Below are 27,704 nucleotides of genomic sequence, written 5' to 3'. Positions count from 1 at the left end.
CTGCCCGATCAAATACATAATATTAGTTCGATTAACAAATAATTGTATTCGTTATTTATCTTGTGATTGTGCTGGTTTATGCGTTTAATTATATTTTATATTAAGCTCCTGATAATATGATGAAATTCATAATCATGCATGTGATAAACAATGCATGTTGTTAAATACCATTTAAACTTGGCATTTCTTATGTGCCTATAATTATATCCATAGTAACTGCGATGTTTACAAATGTCCTTAGCTCAAACACATTTTAGAGAAGACATTTATAAAATGTTCTCTTATCACACGGCTAGGTTGTTAATTGACGCAGGATATTAAAAGAAGAACCGTTATGACGTCTGACGTCATTACGCAGGAGAACCAGTCTCGCGAGGTAGCTGACATACGGCAGGTAGGTAATAATAATAATAATAATAATAATACACTTTATTATTTATAGTGTCCTTTTCATCCGAAGATCTCAAAGGGCTACAGGTTAAAACTAGTGTTGTTATTTATTTATATTTAATATAAAAACAAAAATAAAAAGGGGTTGAAAGACATCTAAGAGTGGGAGCCAAAGGTTTTCTTAAAAATAGAAAAATTGAGTTGGGGGTCCATTTTACAACAAGATTTGTGACTGTTGATGAGAGAGGGATATTGGAGCCAGAAAAGGTGATACTGGTTATGGATGATGATTTGGTCTGGTGAGAAGTGCCAACCAGGATGGCTTCAGTTTTGGAGCTCTTGAGTTGGAGGAAATTGTGCTCCATCCATACCTTTTCTCCTCTAGACACGCGGTGAGTTTTGATGGGGATGATGGTGATGTTGAAGGTGGGGTGGCAGCTGTGGCATTGACATAGAGCTGTGTGTCGTCGGCGTAGCAGTGGAATGAAAAACCATGGTGGCTGATGACCTGACCAAGGGGGATGAGGTAGAGGATGAAGAGGATGGGGCCAAGGACTGACCCCTGGGGGACACCGCAAGTGACTGTGTGTGGGTTCGATTTGGAGAGACCCAGGGAGATGCATTCTATTCGGTTTGTGAGGTATGACTGGAACCAACTGAGTGGAGTGCCATGAGTCCAGTGGTGAGGTGGAGGCGGTTTAGAAGAATGCCATGGTCGACTGTGTCAAATGCAGCAGAGAGATCCAGAAGGATGAGGAGGGAGGGGGAGCCAGCGTCGGATGACTACAGGAGGTCGTTTGTAACTCTTACGAGTGCAGTTTCTGTGCTGTGGGCGGAGCGGAAACCGGACTGGAATTTTTCGTAGAGGTTGTTTAGTTTGAGTTGGTTTTGAAGGTGGGTGGCAACTGCTTTCTCAAGTACTTTGGATATGAAGGGGAGATTGGAGATGGGCCTATAGTGTGATAGGACTTCTGGGTCAAGGGTGTGTTTTTTGAGCAGTGATCTGATTATGGCTTTCTTTAAGACGGGGGGGACGTGACTAGTTTGGAGAGGGTGATTTATAACAGAGGTGATCAGGGGACTTAAGACAGTGATATGGGTTTTTACCAGGGAGATTGGGAGAGGGTCCAGGGCACAGGTGGAGGGTTTCATCTTCCTGATGATGTTCTGAACCTCTTCTGATGAAACCACAGGAAAGCAGTTTAGGGGTTGTGAGATTGCGTATGTATATGGGGGAACGGTTTGGGTGGGAAGACCGGAAAGAGCAGAGCGAATATGTGCAATCTTTGATTTGAGAAATCCGTGAAGTGATTGCACTGTTCTTCTGCGGTGCCCGTAAGTGGGGGGGATTGTGGTTTGAGAAGATGGTTGACAGTAGAAAAGAGCTGTTTGGAATTACCTGGATTGTTTCTGATGTCAGAGTAAAAAAGTGACCTTGCCTCTTTAAGGGACTTTAAATATTGTAGTTGGTGCTCACGGTAGGTTTGATTGTGAACAGTGAGGCCAGATGTTTTGTATCGCAGCTCAAGGACTCGTCATGCTGCCTTCATCTTCCGCAGCCCATTTGAAAACCAGTGAGCTGGGCGGGTGTAGGTGACTGCTCTGGTTTTAACAGGTGCATGGTGATCCAGGAGGCTACTCAGATGGCTGTTGTAGTAGTCCACTGCTTCGTCGGCTGATGAGAAGAGTGTGGAGAGATGCTGAAAGTCTGCTGCCAGGTGTTCTTGGTTAATGTTTTTGAGGTTTCTAAAGCTGATATTTCGTTTAGACTTGGAGAGGCTGGATGAGGATGGCAACTCCATAGAAATTATCTTGTGGTCAGAGACACCAATGTCATATACCTGCAGGTTTGTGAGAGGGGCAGAGGTCTGTGTGTCATCAGGTAGGTCACCTTTAGTTAACGTGTGTCATCAGGTAGGTCAGGTGTAGTAAACATGTTTCATCAGGTAGTTAACGTGTAGTTAACGTGTGTCATGTGGGAGTTAACATATAGTTAACGTGTTTCATCAGGGAGTTAACGTGTAGTTAACATATTTCATCAGGTAGTGAACGTGTAGTTAACGTGTTACATCAGGTAGTTGACGTATTTCATCAGGTAGTTAACGTGTCGTTAACGTGTGTCATCAGGTAGTTAAAGTGTAGTTAACGTATTTCATCAGGTAGTTAATGTGTAGGTAATGTGTTTCTTCAGGTAGTCAACGTGTAGTTAACGTGTTTCATCAGGTAGTTGACGTATTTCATCAGGTAGTTATTGTGTAGTTAACCTATGTCATCAGGTAGTTAACGTGTAGTTAACGTATTTCATCAGGTAGTTAACGTGTAGGTAACGTGTTTCATCAGGTAGTTAATGTGTAGTTGACGTGTAGTTAAGGTGTTCAATCAGGTAGTTAACGTAAAGTTAACATGTTTTTTCAGGTAGTTAACGTGTAGTTAACATGTATTTAACCAGTGCCGTTTTCCGATATCCATACTTCCATGAGTACACTTAAACAAAGTACACTATCCGCACTCACTAAGTGCGCTAATTTTCAGATGTTAGTGTTGTTCCAAATCGAATACTCCGTGGTGCACTAACCGGAAAATACGATCACGACTGCCGCCGCGGCTCCTCCCCCGCAATAAACATCCTGCTTTGAACGGTGAACTCTTTATGCCTAGCAGCTATAAAAAGCTATTAAAACTATAAAAACTACTAACTATTAATGCAGGCTATGTGGAAAATGCGCCGACTTTGGCTCAGCCAGGCCCGCCCGCCCTGTTCCGCTACGTAGCTAAGATGGCTGCTGTTGAGTACGAAAAGTGTACATCGCCACACACTTCGCGATGTGACCGTTTTGAGTACACCATCCGGGTCCTTTCAGTACACTTATTTTCGCCCGATCTGAATCGGAACGCCCTACGTAACGTGTTTCATCAGGTATTTAATGTGTGTCATCAGGTAGTTAACGTGCAGTTAACATGTTTCATCCGGTAGTTAACATGTAGGTTATGCGTCATCAGGTAGTTAACGTGTAGTTAACATGTAGTTATGGTGTGTCATCAGGTAATTAACGTATAGTTAACGTGTTTCATCAGGTAGTTGACGTGTGTCATAAGGGAGTTAACGTGTAGTTGACGTGTTTCTTCAGGTAGTTAACGTGTAGTTAACATGTTCATCAGGTAGTTAACGTTTAGTGAACATGTTTCTTCAGGTAGTTAACAGGTAGTTAACGTGTAGTTAACATGTATTTAACCTGTAGTTAACGTGTGTCATCAAGTAGTTAACGTGTAGCTAACGTGTTTCATCAGGTAGCTAACGTGTGTCGTCAGGTAGTTAACGTGTAATTAACATTTATTTAACCAGTAGTCAATTTGTGTCGTCAGGTAGTTAACGTGTAGCTAACGTGTTTCATCAGGTAGCTAACGTGTGTTGTCAGGTAGTTAACGTGCAGTTAACATGTTTCATCCGGTAGTTTACATGTAAGTAACGTGTTTCATCTGACAGGTAGGTAACGTGTAGTTAACGTGTTTTATCCGGCAGTTAACTTGTAGTTAACATTTAGTAAACGTGTGTCATCAGGTAGTTAATGCGTGTCATCAGGGAGTTAACGTGTAGTTAACGTATTTCATCAGGCAGTTAAAGTGTAGGTAATGTGTTTCATCAGGTAGGTAACGTGTAGTTAGCGTGTTTCATCAGGTAGTTTACGTGTTTCATCAGGTAATTAAGGTGTAGTTAACGTGTTTCATCAGGTAGGTAACGTGTAGTTAGCGTGTTTCATCAGGTAGTTAACAATGTAGGGCAAGTTACTTTCAACATTTAATATATAACCTATAAATGCCTTTTGAAAGTAATGTTATGTTACAATATTACTCAGTACTGAGAGATTGTACTAAGACAGTCCTAACACAGTACTGAGGTAGTACTAAGACAGTCCAGTACTGAGGTAGTACTAAGACAGTCCTAACACAGTACTAAGGTAGCACTAAGATAGTCCTACACAGTACTGAGGTAGTACTAAAACAGTCCTAACCAAGTATTGAGGTAGTACTATGACAGTCCAGTACTGAGGTAGTGCTAAGACAGTCCTACACATTACTGAGGTAGTACTATGACAGTCCAGTACTGAGGTAGTACTAAGACAGTCCTAACACATTACTGAGGTAGTACTAAGACAGTCCTACACAGTACTGAGGTAGTACTAAGACAGTCCTAACACAGTACTGAGGTAGTACTAAGATAGTCCTACACAGTACTGAGGTAGTACTATGACAGTCCTAACACAGGACTGGGTTACTACTAAAACACTGTAATCCTCCTCTGTAGGTCAGTGTGTGGCTCTAATCCTCTGTAGGTCAGTGTGTGGCTCTAATCCTCCTCTGTAGGTCAGCGTGTGGCTCTAATCCTCTGTAGGTCAGCATGTGGCTCTAATCCTCTGTAGGTCAGTGTGTGGCTCTAATCCTCTGTAGGTCAGTGTGTGGCTCTAATCCTCTGTAGGTCAGCGTGTTGCTCTAATACTCTGTAGGTCAGTGTGTGGCTCTATTCCTGTCGGTCAGCGTGTGGCTCTAATCCTCCTCTGTAGGTCAGTGTGTGGATCTAATCCTCTGTAGGTCAGCGTGTGGCTCTAATCCTCTGTAGGTCAGTGTATGGCTCTAATCCTCTGTAGGTCAGTGTGTGGCTTTAATCCTATGTAGGTCAGCGTGTGGCTCTAATCCTCCTCTGTAGGTCAGTGTGTGGCTCTAATCCTCCTCTGTAGGTCAGCGTGTGGCTCTAATCCTCCTCTGTAGGTCAACGTGTGGCTCGAATCCTATGTAGGCCCTCACAGGTAGCCTACACATGATTCTCACTCTAATCTCAGAACTCAAAAAAAGAATCCCATGTGGCCCTGATCCTCTTCTGTAACCAACTGATTATCTATTTATTTTATTTATATTAATAGATAGAGAGAGAGAGAGAGAGAGAGAGAGAGAGAGAGAGAGAGAGAGAGAGAGAGAGAGAGAGAGAGAGAGAGAGAGAGAGAGAGAGAGATACTTTGAAAATAATATTAAGACTAATATTGAGGGAGGGGAGAGTAGAGGGAGGAGGAGGGGAGAGATAAAGTGAGCGTAGAGAGAGAGGGAGGAGGGGAGAGGAGAGGAAGGAGGAGGGGAGAGATGAAGTGAGGGTAGAGAGAGAGGGAGGAGGAGGGAAGGGGAGAGAAGGATAGAAGAGAGGGAGGGGAGGGCTGCTGACTCAGTTTGGAATGATCGCACGATATTGATCTCATGCGATGTGTGTGTGTGTGTGTGTGTGTGTGTGTGTGTGTGTGTGTGTGTGTGTGTGTGTGTGTGTGTGTGTCATGTTCTCTCAGACCTCTCTCTTTCCCTCTTTCTTCCTCATCTATCTTCCGTTCCTCATCCTCATCCTTCCCTCATCTTCAATTCAAAATAACTTTATTTGCATTGAAAATAAACTAGGTCAAATAACTTAAGTGGTTAAAAATAACAAGTGTTTACTGAACCGAGGGGGGTCGCCACGGTGTGACTGAATGTCCTGACAGGTATATACATATATATATATATATATATATATATATATATATATATATATATATATATATATATATATATATATATATATATATGTATATGTATACATATATATAATATATATATATGTATATGTATACATATATATAATATATATATATATATATATATATATATATATATATTTATACAATGGGGGCCTGAATCCAGCGATCTGATTGGATCATACAATAAATAATGTATTGATTTATTGTGTACACACACGAAGTATAAATGGCAGACCTTCATCACATTAAAGTTCACGCACCGCGGGCGTGAACTTTAATCACTTGCATTGAGAGTTTAATTTACCACATTTAATTAATCTGGTCTTCTGCTCCCGCGGGAGCCGCTCTACTGAGGCGGCGGGGTGGGCAGTGACAGATAGGCTGTGGGCGGGGCCTGGGCGCTACCGGCCAATGGGGGCGTCCTCACATATGCCACAGAGGAAAAAAACGACAACTTTCTTTTACTTTTACTATTTTTAAACCTCTTTGCTTAAACCAGTGTAGTACTTTTGTTTCAATATTGTTGTTTCTATATTTTCGGATTTGGCGAATGCACTGGTTTAATTAATATCGTATTTTAAGCATTACTTGATTGATAGTGTATTTTTTAATTCGTTTTACGTCATTTGTTTCTTAAATACAGTTCCTATTTTGTGTTTTTTCCCGTATAAAGGAAATCTTAAAGACAGCAAGCACTGCAGTGCGTGTGCGTGTGCGTGTGTGCGTGTGTGCGTGTGTGTGTGTGTGTGTGAGAGAGAACACAGTGGGGAACCAATGGGGTGAGGGTTCGGGCCCCGCGGGTCAGACGCCCCACAGGGTCAGGGGTCACACTGCTATGTTTCAGGGAATCAAAAATAAACCCTTTTCATTGGTTTAGAGACAAAGGGGAACTGAAGCTCTGGGATATGTTAGGACACCATGTACAGTCCGAGGTTATGTCACAGGAGCGGGGCGTTCTCAACTTTCTGCTCCTCCAACTTTCTGCTCCTCGAAGGGGCGAGTCCAATGGACATTGACGCCCAGTCATTGGTCACAGGTGGCATCGCTCAGGCAACCCCTGGAGCTGGTTGGCCTTTCCGGTTCCACGTTTCTTTTTCAGCCTCCTGCTGGGTGTCTGGTGTCAGAGCAGCCAGCGCCAACTCGGTTCCGTGGTCGTGTTGCGCACTTGTCTAACTTCGGTCTCCAAGGAAGGCTCCTGAGCCTCTACCGTTCATCCAACTCCGACACCGGCCGAACAAGTGGGCACTCACCGGGAAACTTTGACTCTCGTAAAAAGGGGTTTGAACATGGCAGACAGCGAGGAGCAAGTAACTTCCACCACTTCCTTTGGAGAGGAACGGATCCACGGAGCGGACCTCAACGGAGCGGACGACTTGAACGAGGCCGCGGCCATAGAGCACTTCAACGTGGACGACATCGTGGACCTGGTAGGGGGAGCTCAGGACGCCATCGAGAGACACATAGCAGAGGAAAGTGCGCTCAATGAAGACCCTGAACTGTTCTCCTCTCAGCCGGAACCAGAACCAGAACCGGTTACTGTATCCGAGCCCGTAGACGTGTCCATGCCGGTAATAAGTGAGCCTGAGCCCGAGACCGAAGAGTCGACCCCGGTATCTGACGGTGTGGTTCTGTCGTCAGACGAGCTGGTTGTCGAACCAGAGATAACCAGCCCCCCCACCCCGGAACCCAGCCCCCCCACCCCGGAGCCCAGCCTCCCCACCCCGGAACCCAGCCCCCCCACCCCGGAGCCCAGCCCCCCCACTCCGGAGCCCAGCCTCCCCAGCCCGGCCGCCCCCCCAGCAGCAGCCGCCGCGCCTCCGACCAGAGAAGAGGAACCTTCCGTCGCTCCGGCATCATGTAAGCATTTCCACCTGACGAGCGGGTCTGAGCGCCAGGTCCGGTCCCCAGACCAAGGTCTGGTCCTCTGACCAGTTCTATCTGCATGTTTGATATTTTAACCGTTTGTTTTTTCCGTTGAAACTGCTAGCGTAGCGCTCTGTAGCATAGCGCTCTGTAGGCGCTCTGCTCCTCCACCGCTCTGCTCACCGCTCCCCTCGGAAGGTACTGCGGTATGAACGGTTTGTTTCGCGGGGAAACGTCGTAATGTATGTTATGTTCTGGTTGGATGACCCAGACCAGATAATGTCATATTCCATCACCCGGAGCCCCGCGGCCTGCCTCTTCTCCTCCTTGTCCTCCCGTCAGCCCCATGAGGCGGCACACTGCGCCGCATGACGTCTGTCATCGCAGTCGTCAACTGAGAAGCAGCAATGCCTGTTTGATGTTCTGTAAAAGTAAAGCGAATGTTTGCCGTTTAATGGGTGCATGACTGCTCTCAAAATGACGGCTGTCAACCGAGGTCGACGCGGTGTTTGCTGCCGCGTCGCTAGTCCACCGCGCCGCTAGCCCACCGCGCTAGCGGACCCACTCGCACTGTGTGTGTGTGTGTGGGGGGGGGGGTAGCGCACATACACATACACAGAAACACCGCGCCGCTAGCCTGGGTGCCGTTAGCCCAACGCGGCGTTATCCAAACTAGCATGGCATGCTGCATACGTGCTTGGATTAATCACAACAAAGGGCCGTGTCTCCATGGACAGGAGACCTCCTAGTGTAGGCTATAAAAAAAAGACCTGCTCACTGCCTCTCCCACCCTTTGTTCTCAACGCCGCTCCCTCTCCTCCGCATCTCTAGTTAACCCGTACGACTAGGCTGTCCCTATTTACCCCGTTCGACTAGGCTGTCCCTATTTAACCCGTTAGACTGGTCTGTATCTAGCTCTTCTGTTGTCTTTAGTTAACCCGTTTGACTGGGCTGTCTCTAGTTAACCCGTTTGGGCTGTCTCTAGTTAACCCATTGGACTGGGCTGCCTCGAGCCCTTCAGTTGTATCTAGGTAACCCTTGCCTGAAGGGCGGGGCCGCCTCTTCATACAAAGACCCACTGCCTGCTCCTAGCCTACAGGTTCCATCAACACTAGCTTTACTACTGCTAGCATACTGCATGGTCCCTTGGCACTGGTCTACTACATGGTCCCATAGCACTACATGTGGTTTCTGGGGACCCCAGGGAGTGCTGGTCAGTGGGGGGTTGGACAGCCCCAGTGAGTTGGCATGGTGTTGTTTCTGTGAGATGCCCAGCCCAGTATAGTGGAGCAAGTGCATCACAGCCATCACCTTCAGACATCTTTATCACAAGCAGAAAAAAACTGCTAGTCGTCACAACACGTAGCAGCTATCTCCTCACAGCACTAGCCTAATTTTTAACCTTCCTCCCAGCGGTAGCCTAGCACTAGCTTAAGTGCTAACCATCCTCCCAGCTTTATCCTAGTACTAGCCTTTATGGCTAACCATCCTCCAAGCTGTAGCGTAGCACTAACCTAATGGCTCCCAGCATGTACTGGGGTCTTCCAGTGGACATTCAGTTCTTTAAGAGCTGGTAGCAGGTGGCCCAGTAGCCCCATCGTTTCCATAGCTTCACTGGGCTACTTATAGCGATGTCTCACTCATGATTGCTAGCTCAGGCTAACCTCCTGGTTCAGGCTAACCATGAATATTATGTCAGGCTAACCTGTTGGTTCAGGCTAACCTAGGACTGAAGGAACACTCTTAAGGCATTAGTGTTCAAATTATGTCTTGGTTGAAAGTGTGAGTTGAGTGAACCACTTGTTCCAGTTGAATCTTACGAAAAGCTTGCAGATTAGCTTCATCATAAAATGCGCGTTTCAAGATGTTTTATGTCAATATGATAAAGCGTCCACCAGTGTTTGACTGGATATGTGTTCAGTTTAAGCTAATATGAAGGCTAAATTAGCCAATGAGAGCTCTTCTCTGGGCTGGCTTTAAATATGCCATACATCAAGTTCCCCAAATACCCAGTGGGTCTTTAAATACTGTGTGAGGCTGTTTAAAGAATCTCTTTTAGAAACTAGTTTCATGTGACGCCAGCGGCTCAGAGGTGAACATGGGTTTCCCATTGCGTTGCAAGAGCTATAACTTGACTTTCTTTCACCCTGATCCTTATTGAGCCCAGTTTCCAGAGTCCAGCCTAGCTCTGCCCTGCACCACACACCCTCTCCTGGGGAGACTTTTCCCTAGTGAGCACAGTGGCTCCAACCAATGGGATGACGTTGGTCTTTAATGATAATGGTTACAAAACAAATTGGGTCCGCTCTGACCGTAGTTCTGTAGGCAGCAGGCTGACCAACCATTGCCGTCTCCCTCTTTGTGCCATTTTTAAAGGATTGGGGCTCTGGTGGATGAACCTGAACATTAAACAAACCTGCTTCTGTTTTCATATCAAATAGCAGGTCATTATGAACGAGGTTTACAACCTAGTACTAGTGCTTTAAACGCAGAATTTATAGGCTCCATTTTATTTTCACTTTAAAATATTTAGTTTGCATAAATTCTCAATGATTTTGCTAACCCTTGTGTAATGTGTAACAAGCTTCTTTTTTTCTTTTTTTTTTACTTTACACTGTGGTCTTGTCCATTGTATAAATTAAAACCACTGCTGTTTAGTTGGTAGCTGATCGGCTTGCTGTTACAATGTACTAGGGCCCGACCGATATTGATTTTTGAGTGCCGATTATTTTCAGAGAGAAATTACGATTACGATTTAATCGGCCGATAAAAAGAAAAAGGCTATAAAACGTAGTTTTTGATACCTTAAATATACTTTAAACACTTTTGACGAACATGTGAATTGAATGCAGAACCTTTTGAGTGTTTTAGAATACATTTACAGTCAAAAATTAGTGTAATGTAAAATAAATAACTAACTCCCAATGTGCTGCGCTCGTGAGCAGTGACTAACGCGTGCGTGCTGAGCAGTATGGTCTCACCGTTAGAGTCTACAGTATAACAAATTAACATGGCCTGGGACCTAAAGAAAAACAGACACGACATGCTCAAACAACGCGTCTTGTGTACATTGGTGAGGTGAGCGCGCAGCTGCCTGAGCGAGCATGCTTTCATGTTGTACGGTAAAATTCAATCTCCTCTTTTTTACTCCAGCTAAAGTTATTAGTTAGCAAGGCGAGTAGGAGCGCAATCTGCAGGATACTAAGCGCAATAACATTTAAAAAAAAAATAATAATAAGTCGGTTGGCAGATGTCGATTATTTTCAAAAAGGCTATAATCGGCCGATTAAATCGGCAGGCCGTTGAATCGGTCGGGCCCTACCATGTACTATCTGCTTTGGTTAGGCCTAAAAAAATGTTTTGTTTGGTTCCGGTTTCCGACCGACCCTGTCAATTTATGTGCGACCCAAATTATTTTATGAACTTTTATATAACTTTTTTTTTTTTTTTTATGCGAACTATAATCACGTTTTGGTACAGCACCTCTTCATTCTGTACAAGGATGAGCGAATTTTCTCGTTTTTAAATGAAAACAACCTACCTATCATTCGCTGCTGCTGGAAAAAATAAAATAAAAAAATAAAATAAATTCCCTACCTACCCATGACCTCAACTGACAACCAACAGGAACCAAACTTTTTTTTTTTAAGGCCTTAACCAGTAGGAGAATCCTGATTGGCAAGGCTAGTTTGTTTGTCTTGTTTGTTTGACTAGTAGGCTAGGCGAGGGTAGCCAGTTGTGGTGCAACGGTTCACGGGTTACCCGTGATCCGTACGGGTCAAGTTGTGCGTTCACGTGATCAGCGCATGTTTAAAGGACCATTCCGGTATTAACATCATCAAGTATCGTAGCGAAATACAGTTTCTATTGTGTTTTATTTGGCGTTCCGTAAATTCCATTGAAACGGGAACCGGACATGTTTTTGTTTGGTTGTAGTCTTTTTCCCTCGGTTTTCCTTATCAACAGTAGGGCTAGAACCGAGCGAAAAGACTACAACCAACCCCCCTTACAATGAGTCTTCCAACCGAAATCAATGGATTTACCAAATGCCAAATAAAACACGATATTTAGCTGTACTTCGCTACCGTACTTGATGGAAATAAAAGAAGATGAGGCTGTCTGCATTGCCTGCATCTCCTCAGGCAATGCAGGCATCCTGAATTGTAAATCCAGGGTTAGGGATTATTTACTATCATGTTAAAAAGAAGGAATAATGCCTCAGATTGCAATTTTTTAAAATATTGACCATGCTTAAAGGAAGCAGGATTATTACCAACTTTTTCACTTTATTTTGTTATTACACATTTGAAGATTTTATTTAAAGTCACATTTGTCTTATCTTTATTGTTGTTGTTGTTGTTCATCCGAAAATGATCCGACCCGTGACTCAAAAACCGTGACACGATCCGAACCATGAGTTTTGTGATCCGTTGTACCCCTAGCCAGGCTTAACTAATGGGCTAGTAGGTTAGAATAGTTGAAAAGGTTAGTAGGTTTTGCCAGGGTAGCTAGGCTATTATGTAAGACAGGCTCGATAGGCGAAGAAGGCGATCCACCAGTGCTCAGTGGCCAAGTCTGGTATTGCAGGTGTTTAAGCGGGCTGTGGACGGGTTCCTCGATTCAAGGGGCCCCGAAGTAAATATCTCCGTGCACTCCAATACAAGTGGGGAACAGGAATGTGTCTCCGCAAAAAATGTCTGGATATCAATCGAAGGCTCATAATTATCTTTATACCATGTTCCAAAAAAATAAGTTTTCTCTTTTATTTTTTTTTGCTGGAGGAGAAGGAGGGGTGGGCATACAAGATGGCCTAGTGCACGGCTCTGTTAACTTCTCGTGTCCTAGGTTTTTCCTTTCACTTAACACGAATAACGTTGATGGTTTTTAGGCACTGAGGTGAATTTTTTTTAGATTGCTACAGCTGCTGCTCAATAACTCTCACGTTCCTCTGCTTGCGATCATTGCGATTCACCATTTATTGATCCATTTATTCAAAAGATCCAAAGACAATGAATGGGTGCTTTACGGTTTCATTTTTATAATATTGTTAATAGTCTAATAAACATTTCAGTTGCGTTGGCATTACATTTTTCATTTGCTTGTTTAGCTATGTATGATAACAATGCTGGTGTATTGCAATTATTTATGTGGGTAGGCTACTACAACTTTGTTGCTGGTCGATATGTAACCATTTATTTGTATATCAATTATTGATTGCATTTTTCGTCAATAGTTCGTTGGAAGGAATCTGTTTCTTAAGCAATAACATTGAACTGTATTTTTTTTCTAGGCCTACATACATTTACTATGTTGTTGGTGTTATGTTACATGGAGCAATCTTTTATGTTTATGAAGTTAACTTATACTTCCATGGTCGGTAAACAATGCGACTGCGCTCGTTCAGACCTCTCGCTTATGATGCTAACAATGCTAGAAACGGACCTATTATAAAATAGGCTAGAAAACGAGAATCTTTCTCCATCCGGTATGTCATGAACTATGGCGTGGCTAGGCTCCCATGATGCGGAAGCAAATCTCTCCTTGATGTTGCCCTGCGCCATTGAGCAGTTTTCATAGGAATGAATGGGCGGCCATGTTTTAGTCCGCTGTCCTTTCTTTAATAGGTCCCATGGTTGTGACTTGCCCCGGTCTCCATATCTCTGTAGTCAGGACCCAGAAGTGTTCTTTGGGACCCAACCACACGACTCATCCATCTCTGGGTTTTCTGGAATGTTCTGCACATCCACAATCTGGTTTGACCCATTTGGGGTCCAGACCAGGAGATCTGTGTACATGTTCTAACGGGGTTCCCTCTGGGCGCCTCTATCTTTCTCTGCTTTACTCACACCTCCCTTTCTCTCCACAGATGAACCTTCTCTTCCCATTTCTCTGCCCACTTCTCTGATGCATTTCCCTACAGGCAAGTCCTCTCCTCTCGTCTGTTTCCTCCTCCTCCTTACCCGTCACTGCATGTCAGGACTGCCTTGAGCTAACGTTTTAGCATGTTGAGCTCAATGTTTCCTACGTCTCTGCCTTGCATTGGTCTTTGAGTGATTTGGACAAATCCTCTCAAGGGGCAATATTGAGGTTTTATTTGTATTTCCCCCCTCCTATTGTTTTATTTCCCAGCACCACATGTTTTGGGTTAATAATTTGATTCCTTCCAACTTGATCCCCTCATTTGATTTTATTTTTGTTGTTTATGTGCAGTTGAACTTCATGTTGTGATTGTTAAGACCCCTAAGGAGAGGTTCCTGCATGTCTTGATGCACCATACCTGGAGTACTTATCCTCCTTGTTTGTCTGCTCCCCCCGGCCAGCCATGACAGCAACCAACCAACGTAGAACACAAGTGTTCTTATCTCTAGAAGCCAGCCAGCTTGTATGCTAGCCTGTAGAATACATCTAGAACACAAGTGTCCTTTACCTCTAGAATCCAGCCAGCTTGTAGGGTCGCCTGTAGAATACATCTAGGACACAAGTATCCTTGACCTCTAGAACCCACCCAGCTTAGCTTGTAGGGTAGAATACATCTAGAACACAATTCTCCTTTACCTCTAGAACCCCGCCAGCTTAGCTTGTAGGGTAGAATACATCTAGAACACAATTCTCCTTTACCTCTAAAACCCAGCCAGCTTGTAGGGTCGCCTGTAGAATACATCTAGAACACAAGTCTCCTTTACCTCTAGACTCCAGCCAGCTGTAGGGCAGCCTGTAAAATACATCTAGAACTGCCTCCTTTACGTGGGGGTCAGATGGAGGGATTGTACATTCTACCAGCATGTGATTGTGGACTGGTTTGTGGTCGGGTGTCTTGAGTGTGTGTATTTGATCCGTTCTGCATTCTCCTTTCCTGCTGAAGCACTGGGACAGAAGGGTGAGTCCCCTGCTCCCATCTCTCCCCTTTCTCCTCTGCACTCCCCCGACTCCCTGGAGGAGCTCTCTCTGACAGAGAGTCCTAACCAGCCCCCCTCCTCCTGGGCTGCTGCTCCGCTGGGCTCCTCGTCCGCCGCCCCCCAGGGCGCTCCTTGGGGCGGGCTGGATGACGCAAAGAACCCAGTGGATCTGCTGGACCCCCTAGCCGGGCCTTACCTGAGCTTAGGGAAGGACCCGGAACTCCAGCCCAACTTGTGTGAAGACAGCGGGGTCTCGTTCTCACCTGAAGAAAAGCCCTTTGGCTCCTCCGGCCCCTCTCCCACCCAGCCCCAGAGGATGGTCCCAGAGTCCCCCTCTCCCACCCAGCCCCATAGGATGTTCCCAGACTCCCCCTCTCCCACCCAGGCCCAGAGGATGTTCCCAGACTCCCCCTCTCCCACCCAGGCCCAGAGGATGTTCCCAGACTCCCCCTCTCCCACCCAGGCCCAGAGGATGGTCCCAGACTCCCCCTCTCCCACCCAGGCCCAGAGGATGTTCCAAGACTCCCCCTCTCCCACCCAGGCCCAGAGGATGTTCCAAGACTCCCCCTCTCCCACCCAGGCCCAGAAGATGGTCCCAGACTCCCCCTCTCCCGTCCAGCCCCAGAGGATGGTCCCAGAGTCCCCCTCTCCCACCCAGCCCCAGAGGATGGTCCCAGAGTCCCCCTCCTCCTGGGAGACCCAGCTCCCAGCCTCGGAAGACAAGTACAGGGTCACCATGGATACAGCCCCCATCGGCTCATCCCGATATCAGGTAGATCTCCATAGCAACGAGTCTGACGAAGAGGATGATTTGATGTGTGAGAAGAAGAATAATCCGTTTGACGGCTTCTCCCCGCTGGCGGACGCGCCCTACTCCCATTTTGAGGAGGATCTGTCTGGCTGCAGGGCCACTAAGGTGTCTGAGAGTCCTACCCCAGACCTGGTCCAGTACAGGCAGGCCGGAGATCCCCTAGGAAGCCTGCCGGCGGCCTTTGATGAGGGCAAACCCTACGAGTCGAGCAAAACTGCTGCGGAGGCCTCTGTTCAGCTGATGAGTCAGTACTCGTCTGCTCTGAAAGAATACGATGATGATGAGGAAGAAGACTCTCCTCTTCCCCAGTCCCTACCAGACCTCCTGAAGACTTCCCCTCTGAACCCGGACAAACCAGACTCTGGTTCTTCAGAAGGAAGTCCAGAGCAGAGTCCGGTCCTGGAGCGTCGGATGATGGAGTCTCCCAACCCTCCCATTAACTTGTCGGCCATTAACCCCTTCACGTTGGATTCCAAAGTGTGCCTGCTGAAGGAGATGGCGGAGGCGACGGAGGCCAAGTTAGCTGGCAAACCCAAAGCAGGAGAAGACCAATTTTCCGGGGCCTTTGACCTCGTCAAGGAGGTGCAGGAAGTATCTCCCGCCCGGGCCCGAGAGGAGGAGCCAGTCCAAATTGAGCAGAAGGATTGGTTTTCAAGTATCGATTCTCCCAAAATGCCTGAGAAAATCCAACCACTGAATTTTGAAAGCAAGAAAACCCTGGCTGAGGATTCGGACTCTGAGTCGCCAACGGCAGACTCGCTGTCTCCGGTTCTGGAGGCCATGGCGAAGAACCCGGCCAGCTTCCAGGTGGAGTCTGAGAAGGAGGTGGAGCTGGCAGACGAGGTCTCGGAGCACGAGGTCTCCTCTGAGGAGTTTGAGTTCATCGAGAGGCCAGCGCGGGGTGTCATGGATGAGTTCCTGGAAGCGTTCGATAATTCTAAGTTTGCCTCCTCCAAGGTTCCAGAGATCCCTCTGGATGATGAGCTTAGCTTTGAGAAGAAGGAAATCACTTGTGCTAAATTACCTACACCAATAGAGGAGAAGGAGGTTCCCAGCGAGAGCTCCTATCTTCTCCTCACCCAGGAGACCTCATTAGCACAGAAGAACAAGGCAGAGCCGGAGAAGGTGGCTCTGGACAAGCCTCCAAGCCCAGCTACTAGCCCCCAGGCCCTCCCCAGGAAGCCCACAGAGGGCGTGGCTGAGAAGATGACAGGGGCCATTAGACTGTTTCAGATGCCCAGCCTGAAGATGGAAACAGGTAAACACAAGCCTACCCAGTCCTCCATGGTCCTCATCCTCATCACCTTTAAGTTCTCCTCTGTTCCTCCTCTCCTCCGGTACGACACCCCCCCACTCTCCCCCCGGTCCACCTCCTTCACGTTCTCCTGAGTTCTCACAATCACCCCTTCATCGCATCAACTTTGCTTTAACCATCGCATCAACTTTGATTTAACCATTGCATCATGTTGCCTATCTGACTCACTCACAATTGATTACACCATTGCATTTAATTTTGAGCTTGGTATTTGTGTGCATCCATAACCTCTTCCCCTCCAGAGGGTAATGCACTGGAACAGATGCTCTGTTTGAACGGTAAGTAATGGGACATCACGATGTTAAAGTCCTCGTCTTACTTCTACTGAGACTCTTATTTAACGAGATGTTGTGGCGGAACAACCGCAGGGATGATGGGTAATGGAGTTCACCACCCAGAGGTCCATGGATCTCTGAGTGGTGTTAACTTCCTGTTCTCTAAATAGTGTCTGAAACCTAGCACCTACGACCCCACCCTGCTGCACAACCCCCACCCTCCCCCTGGGCTATCAGGGACCACATCCGTCTGTAAAGAGGGGATGTATAGATCATTACTGGGACAAAGGTCAGGCCTCCTCTGAGAGACCTGGCTGATGATTCATTCACACTTCTCCAGTAACAGCAGGACTGGTCTAGAGGGGTGGCCTGGTACAGGCTGGTCTAGTGTTAGCCTGGTACAGGCTGGTCTAGTAGTGGTCTGGTACAGTCTGGTCTAGTGCTAGCCTGGTACAGGCTGGTCTGGTACATGCTGGTCCAGTGGTGGACTGGTACAGGCTGGTCTAGAGGGGTGGACTGTTAAAAGGATGTATGATTACATGATGTAAGCGAATTGGACTTTGCTCTAGGATGGCCTGTGTTTAGTGGGTTGGGTTCTGTAGGAGATGCTGAGCTGGTGATGAGTGGTTAAGGCGAGTCCAGGGGTGCAGTGGCTTGGGCATGTTTTTTTTTTTTTGCCATCGATTCAATTTTCCGACAGTGGATGAGACACTTTCTGATTGCATTGTATTGATTCACTTTTGAACCATTTCGCTTGGTGGGAGGAGATTTTTCTAATTTCCTCATGAATATTCATGATGGCACTGCTGTCCATGCAACCATAAGTCTTCATGACTCAGTGCTGCCGTCCAGTTCATCAGGGGACTTTTGGAGGGGAGAAATGTGTGTTAAATGCAAAATATTGACCTGGTTCTGTATATCGTTAGAGCTTCTCCCTGGAGCCAACCGGGCCTTAGAGCACTTCTCCTTTAGTTGTCTGAAGAAAGTGTGAGAGCCCAGGGCAGCGTGTGGGGATCGCCCTCTGGTGGATCGTCTCCGGTACTGTCAGCTTGGTGCACTGCTACTGCTTACCAGGCGGTGGCATCACAGAGTAGCTGTGGTGTTTATGATGCAGGTTGGTTTATTAGAGGGGTCAGCGTTTATGATGCATGTTGATCTGTTTGAGGGGTTGTCGTGTTTATGCTGATGGCTGGTGCTAGTCAATAGTCAGGGTAAGTTAGTCTCCAGGTAACCTGGAGTGATGTTGTTGGACATCTTCAGTCTTCTTCTTGTGGTTCTGGATTCAGAGAATTGTGTCTGACCTCAAAGCAGCAGTTAGCTCCGTGGCAGACAGCCTCAATCAATCCAGGAACAATAGATTAGATGGTGCAAGGTGGAGGGAGGGGTGGTTATCGCTGCGTCAGACCTACAGATTAGTGAGCTGCTATATGCTGATCTCTGACCGGAGGGAGGTGGGGGGGAAGGCTCCGGTGTGACTCGGCACAGAGGGAGTCTGAGGCAGCAGGAAGCCTTTCACTTACTGCAGCCGCTACTCTGGAGAAAGGCCTCCTTCGCTCTCTGCTGGAAGAGGACCATCATGGAGAATTACCCCTTTGAGAGCCCTGCTGAGCCTCTGTCCTCCACCGCCGCCTGGAGGACCGTTGGTAATGCCCTCTTCTCTCTGGTCCGCTTGGGTGTTCTGTTGGCCAGAGGACCTGGACTGGAGACCCTCGCTGCTGTTACGGACTACCGGCAACGACATGAGAGGGTTAATGTGGTGGTGACATGAGAGGGTTAATGTGGAGGTGACATGAGAGGGTTAATGTGATGGTGACATGAGAGGGTTGATGTGGTGGTGACATGAGAGGGTTAATGTGATGGTGACATGAGAGGGTTGATGTGCTGACATGAGAGGGTTAATGTTGTGGGGGAAGGTGTGGAATGGGGTTGAAGTGTACCACTGAAGACGAGATGGCAGAATATTCCAGAATGTGTTGAGGACCTTTGAGCGTGTGATGAGGGGCTGACCTCATGTAGCGGGGTAATGATTAGCTAAAAGGGGGGGAGCTTTCAGGTGATTGGTGTGGCAGTTCAGATCCACAGGTTTGATAACGATATGGATAGAGTCCACATACAGACACTGGTGTTCCTCAACGGGTCCACCCCCTTGTCCCACAAACATTACAATATGTTTCCCAAAATGACTCTTATAAATTAGCCCTATGTAAGGTCAAAAGCAGGAACCATCTGTGCAGAACTGAAGGGTTCCTTTATTCATGAACTTATTTCTCCGGGGGCTGTGACACTCGGCCCTCTCTCAGCCCTTTGCTGGGCGATGCGCTCATCTAACCCAAGTACAACACAACACACCACTTGAAGTGATATATTTAGAAACCACAGGTAGACATTTATTTAGATTTTTTTTTTTTTTTTTCTGGGCTAAGATGCAGTCTGAACATACCTATAGGGTTCCAGCTGTCATGAGGGCAGTGGGGGGTTCGTTCACAGTAGGCAAGGACCAGTGACTTAACTTGGATTAAAGCATATTGCTGGGGGCATTGATTCCAACGGACTACGGTAGCTTTATTATTAAACATTGTGGGGAAGAACTCTTTGGTCTGCGGTACGGATGAACTGAAGATAGTGCCTTGACTCGCTCTTTATTGAACTGAAGCCGTTCAGGAGAGATCCAGTACTGCACAGGAAGAACCTCCCTCTCCCTCCCACCCTCCCTCCCTCTCTCTGAGTCTGAGCTGCTGTTAGCAGAGCTGCTTTGCTGCAGGCTAGCGGAGCTTCAAGATGGACGTCAAACGGGGTTGGTGTTGATATGATGGCTGTAATGTGTGTTTAGTGACCGAGCTGTAACGGTGCGTAGACCGCCGTGTGTAGCGAACGGGCGGTATAGTAGACGGGCCGTGTAGCGGACGGGCGGTGTAGCAGACGTTTGTTATTGAACGGTGTGGAGGTTAAACCGGGCGGCGGACCGGCGGTCTATCTTTAGCTGCTAGCTCGTGATGCTACCATATGTATCATTACGAGCCCCGCCTCTCTTTACACCGGGCGGCCCGTTACAACCCGCCCGGTATAACGGGCCCGTTACAACCTATCTTACAGTTTAGCATTTAGCAGACTCTTTTATCCAAAGCGACTAATAATAAGTACTCACCTTTAACAACCCGCCGGTTATACCCTAACGGTTTATTTAACGGTTCGCGGTCATTCCGTCTGACGCATCTCCTAACAGTGGTCACGTGTTTATGTCGTGTGTTGAACGAATACGGGGTCACGTGGTCTGGACTGCTGCAAATTGTAACTTCGGATTTAAAGTCTTTATCGGCTCATTGATGCCCGCTGTGCCGTTTAAGGAGTGGTTGGTCCGCTGTCACAGCTGGTGTCTGACCAGGTGTCAGACACAATTGCTGTCACCAAGACTGCGGAACAATTAATCTTTTCTATAGACTGTAGTGTCGGTGTACTGTCCATCCCACAGACCTGAGGGACTGTCCATCCCACAGACCTGAGGGACTGTCCATCCCACAGACCTGAGGGACTGTCCATCCCACAGACCGGAGAATGACTGTCAGATCACCAGGCCACCTCTAGCACCAAGCCTCAAGTAGCCCCAGAGTGTGAACCAGAGTGTGGCCCTGATGGAGCGGCAGCCCCCCTCTCCGGGTGAACCCGAGCCCCTGTCAGGTCTAATATAGTCCACTGACCTGCCCGGAATCTCCTGGGAAACCTGAGCCTTGCTGACCTGGATCAGCTGTCCAGGACCCCCCTGCTCCCCCCCCACCAGGCTCTCCCTGCTCTGGACTCCACTGCCTCTCTCATCTGCACTGGGATGATACTATCGATCCTGTATTAAGATCCTGTATTGATCAGGATGGTTCCAGTGGTTCTGGACTGGATGAGGTCCTGCGTGTCGATTTCAAACCAGAATATGCCATGTTAGCTATACTCTGCAGCGCTATGGACTAGCGAGGCTAAGCTATGTTGGCCACATTCGACAGCACTACTGCCTAGCGAGGCTAAGCTATGCTAGCCATACTCTGCAGCTCTACGGCCCATTGAGGCAGGCCTGCTATCCTGATGCTCCTCCTCTCCTCCCCAGTGTCCGAGCTGCTGTACTGGCGTGATGTGAAGACCACGGGGGTGGTGTTCGGCGCGGCGCTGCTGCTGCTGCTGTCCCTCACGGCCTGCAGCATCGTCAGCGTGGCGTCCTACGTTGGGCTGGCGCTGCTCTCCGTCACCGTGGCCTTCAGGATCTACAAGGGCATCCTGCAGGCCATCCAGAAGTCTGATGAGGGACACCCCTTCAAGTAAGGCTCACCTCAAATCCGGGGGTGGGGGTCAACCTAACCAGTAGGTGCGCTACAGTATTGTGACGGTGTTGTGATGACGTTTTCTCCTGTGCTAGGCTGTACCTGAACCAGGAGGTGGCGCTTTCTGAGGACGTGGCCCACCGATACAGCGACATGCTGCTTTCCCGCATCAACAGGGCCGTGGTGGAGCTGAGGCGGCTCTTCCTCGTGGACGACCTGGTGGACTCCATTAAGGTGAGGGGCGGGGCCTGGGGGACCCCATTAAGGGGAGGGGTCTGGTGGACTCCATAAATGGGAGGGGCCTGGTGGACTCTATTAAGGGGAGGGGCCTGGCTGCAGGGGAGGGGCCTGGCTGCAGGGGAGGGGCCTGGCCGCAGGGGGTGGGGCCTAGAGAGCTCTATAGAAGAGTCATTATGTTTGTTTGGTCCTCAGTTTGCTGTTCTCATGTGGATCCTGACCTACGTTGGTGCATTCTTCAACGGACTAACGCTCCTCATTCTGGGTAAGATTCAACCACACCCTACGGCATTCTGGCTGGTAATGTACATGCTGCTGCATTCTGGGTAATACAACTCCCACACTGCTTCTTCCAGGTCTGGTGGCCGTGTTCAGCTGCCCCATCATCTATGAGAAGCACCAGGTGAGGGTTTACCTTTACCACGCTGTTACTCATGACCTTTACCACACTGTTACTCATGACCTTTGACCTTTACCGAACTGTTCTTCGTGGTTGTGAGCTCTGTTGTTGTTATTGTCTCCAGGCGCAGATCGACCACTACGTAGCGATGGTCAGCGGCCGCATCACGGACATCGTTGGAAAGTGAGAAGCCACTGACACGGGGGTGCTGGAGGGGGGGTATTGGTGGTGGTGTGGTGGTGGTGGTCATTCTAACCATGTCTCCTCCCAGGATCCAGGCGATGGTTCCTGGCACCAAACGCAAGGCGGAGTAGGGGACGGACGGACGGAGAAGCAGAGGTGGTGGAGGAGAGGCGGTGGAGGAGGAGATGAGGAAGAGAGGCGGAGGTTTTCATTTGTCAACTTGTTCTGGGTTCAGGATTGTTTAGTGTTCTTTGGAGAGCTGACCTGGAGTTTGAATCCTTCATCAAACCAACACTGATCTGATGCCTTGCTCATAAGACATTCAAATCACCTGTCATCGACCCCTGACCCGGGCCTGGTGCATCCTGGGAGATCCGGCCAGCTGGACTATGTTTTAGTTTTTTCCACCAAGTTGAGCTAAGAGCCGTTTTATTGTGGTGGGGGAGTGGGGGGGGGGTGTTCATGTTGTCGTGAAGGTGGGGTGTCTAGTATTGTAGGGGGGAGGGGTCTACAGTGTTGTGAGGGTGGGGGGGGGGGGTTGTTTTTTTAAGTTGATGATTTGACGTCATTTGCTGAGGCGTCCCCTACCCTGGCTCCTCCCGTCCAACCTCTGGCCCTGTCTGATTGGTCAGTGGGTGGGCAAGGAGGGGTGTGTGGGCGGGACTTCTACATTAGCACTTCATTCGCTTCTCAGTCCCAAGCTTGGGATATGTCATCGCAGCCATCGCGTATCAAACATTTGGTGAAACTGGTTTACAAGCATATTAAAGTTAGAACAGTGTGGAGCCCATATTTAACGCTGCAACGTAACTCAAAAACTTATTTGTTATGCAAGTATTTGTGAATGATGTTCATACTTCACTAGTGTCCGTAGAGCCGTGTCTGTGGAATGCATTGTGAGACGTAAACGATTACAATAAAGCTTGGAAAATGACCCCATGTGGACTGGTTTCTTCTAGACACAACAATCAACCAGCACTTAATGACCCTTTGTACTGTCTTACCCAGGGATGGGCAACTTTCATGATAAAGAGGGCCACAATTTTTCATCACCATCAGAGGGCCGCGTGACTGTGCACTTCAACGTTAACTGAGATAATCCTCAATTTTGAAATTGATATGATTTCCTTTATTCTGGTGCATTTTGGGGATGGCCACTACCTACAAAATCTTCCAGATTCATAAGCTATGTACGGTATGTTCATTGATTTGTCTGTACTGTCTAACCCCTACCTGCTTCTTAGAGACATCTGTGCTGTCTAATTCCCTACCTGCTTCTAAGAGACGTCGGTACTGTCTAACCCCTACCTGCTTCTTAGACACGTCTCTGTACTGTCTGACACCTACCTGCTCTTCATTGACCGTCTGTATTCTTAATTATATCATTAACGAAACACGGAATGTTTTAGAACAGGGTTTGGTTTTGACTTTATTTCCGCCCTCTTTGCTTCAAACCAGAAGTTCTGACCGAAGGCTCCAGTAGTTCCCGTGGCCCTCACTGAGTGGACAGGCTGACTTAAGGACTAGGTTTACTAAAACCTCTTCTACAGGTCAAGGCATCCTGTAGACATTGTCATTACTGAAGAACAGCATCCAAACAAGGTCGTGATGATAATGGGATTGTTGGACCCATTGGTGTGAGTGGAACCAGCGCCGTTCTCCTGGTGTGAGTGGAACCAGCGACCGTTCTCCTGGTGTGAGTGGAACCAGCGACCGTTCTGGTCTGAGTAGAACCGGCGAGGGTTCCCCTGGTCTAAGGGAAGGCGTGCAGGATTGGTGGGTGTCCGGTGTGCTGGAGGAAGCGTAGCAGGTCTGCGGGTGCCATGCCCAGGGTGGCAGTGTTGGTCATGGGGTGCAGGTGGACTGCCGGGTGCCCCCCCTGGACCAGGTCCTCGTCCAGAAGCAGCTTCACGCCGCCCTCCGTATCGAACAGCAGGGCCAGCGCCGACGCACAGCCCCGTCCCACCTGGGGAACCGGCGGTACAATACTCCCTTTAGAACCCTTTCTATACCGTTGGTTCTGTCCAGTGAGTTCCAGAATGCTGTGTGTGTGTGCGTTCACCTTTAGTTTTTCCAACATGGCCGCCTCATCAGCCAGGCGCAGGTTTCCACTCCCCAGACCGAGATGCTTTGAGAGGTCACCCAGATTCACCTGCAGAGAACCAGGACACATAGATCCATCATATATGTATGCATGCAAATTCATCAGCTCTGAAAATGCTAGATTCTGTGTACCATGCAGCATTACGATTTGTCTCTGACTACGTTTCCCAACGCACCATAGCAATTTGTATGAGAAAGTTAGTCTGTCTTCCTTATATACCCAAACTGTACATATCCAGTTACTCAGCACTGACCTACTGACAAATGGAAATGATGCTTTATTGTGATTTGTCTTGTGTTTTGTATTGTATTTTAAATGTGAATTTTGTTTTTTTAAATGTTAAACGTGAAACGCTTATTTATGCTGCCTTCTTGGCTAGGACTCCCTTGAAAAAGAGATTTTAAGTCTCAATGGGAAAATGTCTTGGTCATCTAAAGGTTAATAAAAAAAAAACATATAGAACCAGGACACATAGAACTACCATACACATAGCACCAGGACACAGAACAAGGACAAATAGAACCAGGACACAGAACCACTATCCATACAGAACCACCATACACATAGAACCACTATACACATAGAAGCAGGTCCCATAGAACCAGGACAGAGGTGTTCTCTGACCTGCCGGTCATGGCGAACGGTCACGAGCCATAATGTCTTCTTCTTCTTGTCTTTAAGGAAGAGGTTCTTGGTCACGGCTCCGCCCACTTCCTGTAGGTGGGGCATCATCTCCTCCACCGTGAACACCTGAGGATGGGTCGGTTTAAATGCTTTGGCAACACATATGTCCTGCTAATGAAGCAGAACCCACCTCCTCCTCCTCCAGTAGAACCCACCTTCTCCTCCAGTAGAACCCACCTCCTCCTCCTCCTCCTCCAGTAGAACCCACCTTCTCCTCCAGTAGAACCCACCTCCTCCTCCAGTAGAACCCACCTCCTCCTCCTATAGTAGAACCCAACCCCTCCTACAGTAGAACCCACCTCCTCCTCCTACAGTAGAACCCAACCCCTCCTACAGTAGAACCCACCTCCTCCTCATCCAGTAGAACCCACCTCCTGCTCCTATAGTAGAACCCAACCCCTCCTACAGTAGAACCCACCTCCTCCTCCTACAGTAGAACCCAACCCCTCCTACAGTAGAACCCACCTCCTCCTCCTACAGTAGAACCCACCTCCTCCTCCTCCTCCTCATCCAGTAGAACCCACCTCCTGCTCCTATAGTAGAACCCAACCCCACCTACAGTAGAACCCACCTCCTGCTCCTATAGTAGAACCCAACCCCTCCTACAGTAGAACCCACCTCCTCCTTCTCCAGTAGAACCCACCTCCTCCTACAGTGGTACCCACCTCGTCCTCCGAACCCACCTCCTCCTACAGTAGAACCCACCTCCTCCTACAGTAGAACCCACCTCCTCCTACTCTCAGAAGCAGGTGTGTGTCTATGTATTAAGGTGGTTACTGGTTGGTGGTTGCTGGTTAGTGGTTACTGCTGGTAGGGGTTAGTGGAAACTGGTTACCGGCGGGTGCTCCACGCAGCTGGTCTCGATGTTCAGACCCCGCAGACATTCCTCCAGCTCCGCCCGCAGTTCTGAAGACGTCATGACGTTATCAATACTAAACTATTATACAATATGTATTGATCGAGAAATACAGCGCTGTCGGAAGACACGCGCATTGAAAGAGCGAACCACTGATATGGATCGTGGATCTTGTTCGTTTCCACCAACTTTAACTTAGAGCCAAGAGCGCCATCTGCTGTGTGGGAGAGAGAGAGCGTGAGGGAGAGAGAGAGAGTGTGTGTTTGAGAGAGAGAGAGTGTGTGTGAGAGAGAGAGTGTGTGTGAGAGAGAGAGAGAGAGAGAGAGAGAGAGAGAGAGAGAGAGAGAGAGAGAGAGAGAGAGAGAGAGAGAGAGAGAGAGAGAGAGAGAGAGAGAGAGAGAGAGAGAGAGAGAGAGAGAGAGAGAGACTGAACCTTCTCACCACTAGGACGGCCTCCTCTCCTCTCCTGGCGTCGTCCTCCATCCCCCCCCCCCCCCCCCAGCCTCCACCCAGTGACCCCCCATCTGCTCCTCCATCGCTACTTTAGGACCCCACAGACCCTCAAAATACACCCTGATGGTTCCTGTCCAAGTTCCTTATTTGATTGGTTTTATGTGAGGCTGTTTTGGGTTCTCTCTTTAGTGTTGAATGCACTCGTTGTAAGTAGAGAGAGAGAGAGAGAGAGAGAGAGAGAGAGAGAGAGAGAGAGAGAGAGAGAGAGAGAGAGAGAGAGAGAGAGAGAGAGAGAGAGAGAGAGAGAGAGGGAGAGAGACCGCGCCTCATCTCAGTGGACTATTGAGGACCTAGTCATTTCAGAGTTAACTCCCTTCCCTGGACCCTGTCAAAGTAAAAGTCCTCTATGTAAACCCCGTTCTGCCTGTCTTTGTCTCTCTGTCTTCTGTGTGAGAGTGAGATGCTGGGGTGAGGAGTGAAGGTGAGAGGGTGAGGCCGCCTGTGACCCACTTCTCCTCCGCTAAGCATCCAATCACTTCCGTCCTGTCTAGTAAATATGTTTCTGCTCATAATCTGCTGTTTGGAGATTAACCTGCAAAAGAACAATATTCTAAATAGTCTCCCGCTGGACAACGGTGCGTGAGGTTCCCAACGGGGCGAGTCGGTTCTTGGTGAGCAGGAGGTCTCTCCACACGGACACACACACACTCCGGGACCGCACACACTCCGGGGCCGCACACACTCCGGGACCGCACACACTTGGGTTCACGGTTAGCAGGAGGTCTCTCCACCCCGGGACCACACACAGCCCGGGACCACACACACTCCCCCCGCCGTCCACAGCCATGAGCGTGAAGAAGGGGATCTCCTGCTCGGACCAGGACCCGGACTGCTTGCGCATCACCCAGACCCTGTCCTCCTGGAACGACTCGGCCCCCTACCGCCTGGTGGACCTGACCCCTGCCCCGGTGAGTCTGACTGTCATAGGTAGATGGATAACTATCTATGACTCTCTCCATCTATCCGTCTATCTCTCTCTCTCTCTCTCTCTCTCTCTCTCTCTCTCTCTCTCTCTCTCTCTCTCTCTCTCTCTCTCTCTCTCTCTCTCTCTCTCTCTCTCTCTCTCTCTCTCTCTCTTGCTTTCTTGATAGATAAAGATCTAGAAAGATCTATATCTATCAATATGAGAGAGAGAGAGTGAGAGAGAGAGAGTGAGAGGTGATTAATTACCTCAAACATCCAATCACAGGAGGAACAATTCTATTGATCAGTCTGTGTGTGCCCTCTAACCAGTAGAAATGCATTCTATAACTACTATTAAAGGTCCCATGGCATGCTACTTTATGGATGCTTTAATATAGATATTAGTGGGCCCCCTAACACA

At 48.1% G+C, this 27,704-nt stretch overlaps 3 protein-coding genes across 8 annotated transcripts in view; 2 read left to right on the top strand and 1 right to left on the bottom strand.

Moving 5' to 3' along the window:
* Window positions 1-6,904: 6,904 nt before the first annotated feature.
* Window positions 6,905-23,157, top strand: rtn4b (reticulon 4b). 5 transcript variants are annotated; one of them, XM_030378651.1, is made up of 9 exons: window positions 6,905-7,799; window positions 13,672-13,725; window positions 14,668-16,770; window positions 21,193-21,400; window positions 21,499-21,637; window positions 21,836-21,905; window positions 21,997-22,043; window positions 22,165-22,223; window positions 22,312-23,157. In XM_030378651.1, exons 1-9 carry the CDS (start codon window positions 7,229-7,231, stop codon window positions 22,352-22,354), a joined length of 3,294 nt encoding a protein of 1,097 aa, XP_030234511.1. In that variant the 5' UTR covers window positions 6,905-7,228; the 3' UTR covers window positions 22,355-23,157. The 5 variants fall into 5 exon arrangements, with proteins under 5 accessions (XP_030234511.1, XP_030234512.1, XP_030234513.1 ...); XM_030378652.1 differs by lacking the exon at window positions 14,668-16,770 and having other exon boundaries at window positions 7,035-7,799; XM_030378653.1 differs by lacking the exons at window positions 13,672-13,725; window positions 14,668-16,770 and having other exon boundaries at window positions 7,036-7,799.
* Window positions 23,158-23,624: 467 nt separating this feature from the next.
* Window positions 23,625-26,067, bottom strand: prorsd1 (prolyl-tRNA synthetase domain containing 1). Of its 2 annotated transcripts, none has more exons than XM_030378780.1 (4): window positions 25,847-26,067; window positions 24,952-25,077; window positions 24,286-24,375; window positions 23,625-24,189 (listed from the first exon to the last, which is right to left on the bottom strand). In XM_030378780.1, the coding sequence occupies exons 1-4, from the start codon at window positions 25,928-25,930 to the stop codon at window positions 23,977-23,979; spliced, it is 513 nt and encodes a 170-aa protein (XP_030234640.1). In that variant the 5' UTR covers window positions 25,931-26,067; the 3' UTR covers window positions 23,625-23,976. The 2 variants fall into 2 exon arrangements, with proteins under 2 accessions (XP_030234640.1, XP_030234641.1); XM_030378781.1 differs by lacking the exon at window positions 25,847-26,067 and adding an exon at window positions 25,739-25,759.
* Window positions 26,068-26,953: 886 nt separating this feature from the next.
* Window positions 26,954-27,704, top strand: part of LOC115560354 (melanopsin-A-like) — a 6,425-nt gene continuing 5,674 nt past the window's right edge. The window contains exon 1 of the mRNA XM_030379752.1: window positions 26,954-27,292. Coding sequence (XP_030235612.1) covers window positions 27,166-27,292 — 127 coding nt within the window. The 5' untranslated portion in view covers window positions 26,954-27,165. The remainder of the gene's footprint in view (window positions 27,293-27,704) is intronic.

The sequence above is a fragment of the Gadus morhua genome, chromosome 15, assembly GCF_902167405.1.
Source record: "Gadus morhua chromosome 15, gadMor3.0, whole genome shotgun sequence".
Classification (NCBI taxonomy): domain Eukaryota; kingdom Metazoa; phylum Chordata; class Actinopteri; order Gadiformes; family Gadidae; genus Gadus; species Gadus morhua.
Note: the sequence above shows the minus strand (reverse complement) of the source record. Positions and strands in the feature narration are given on the sequence as shown.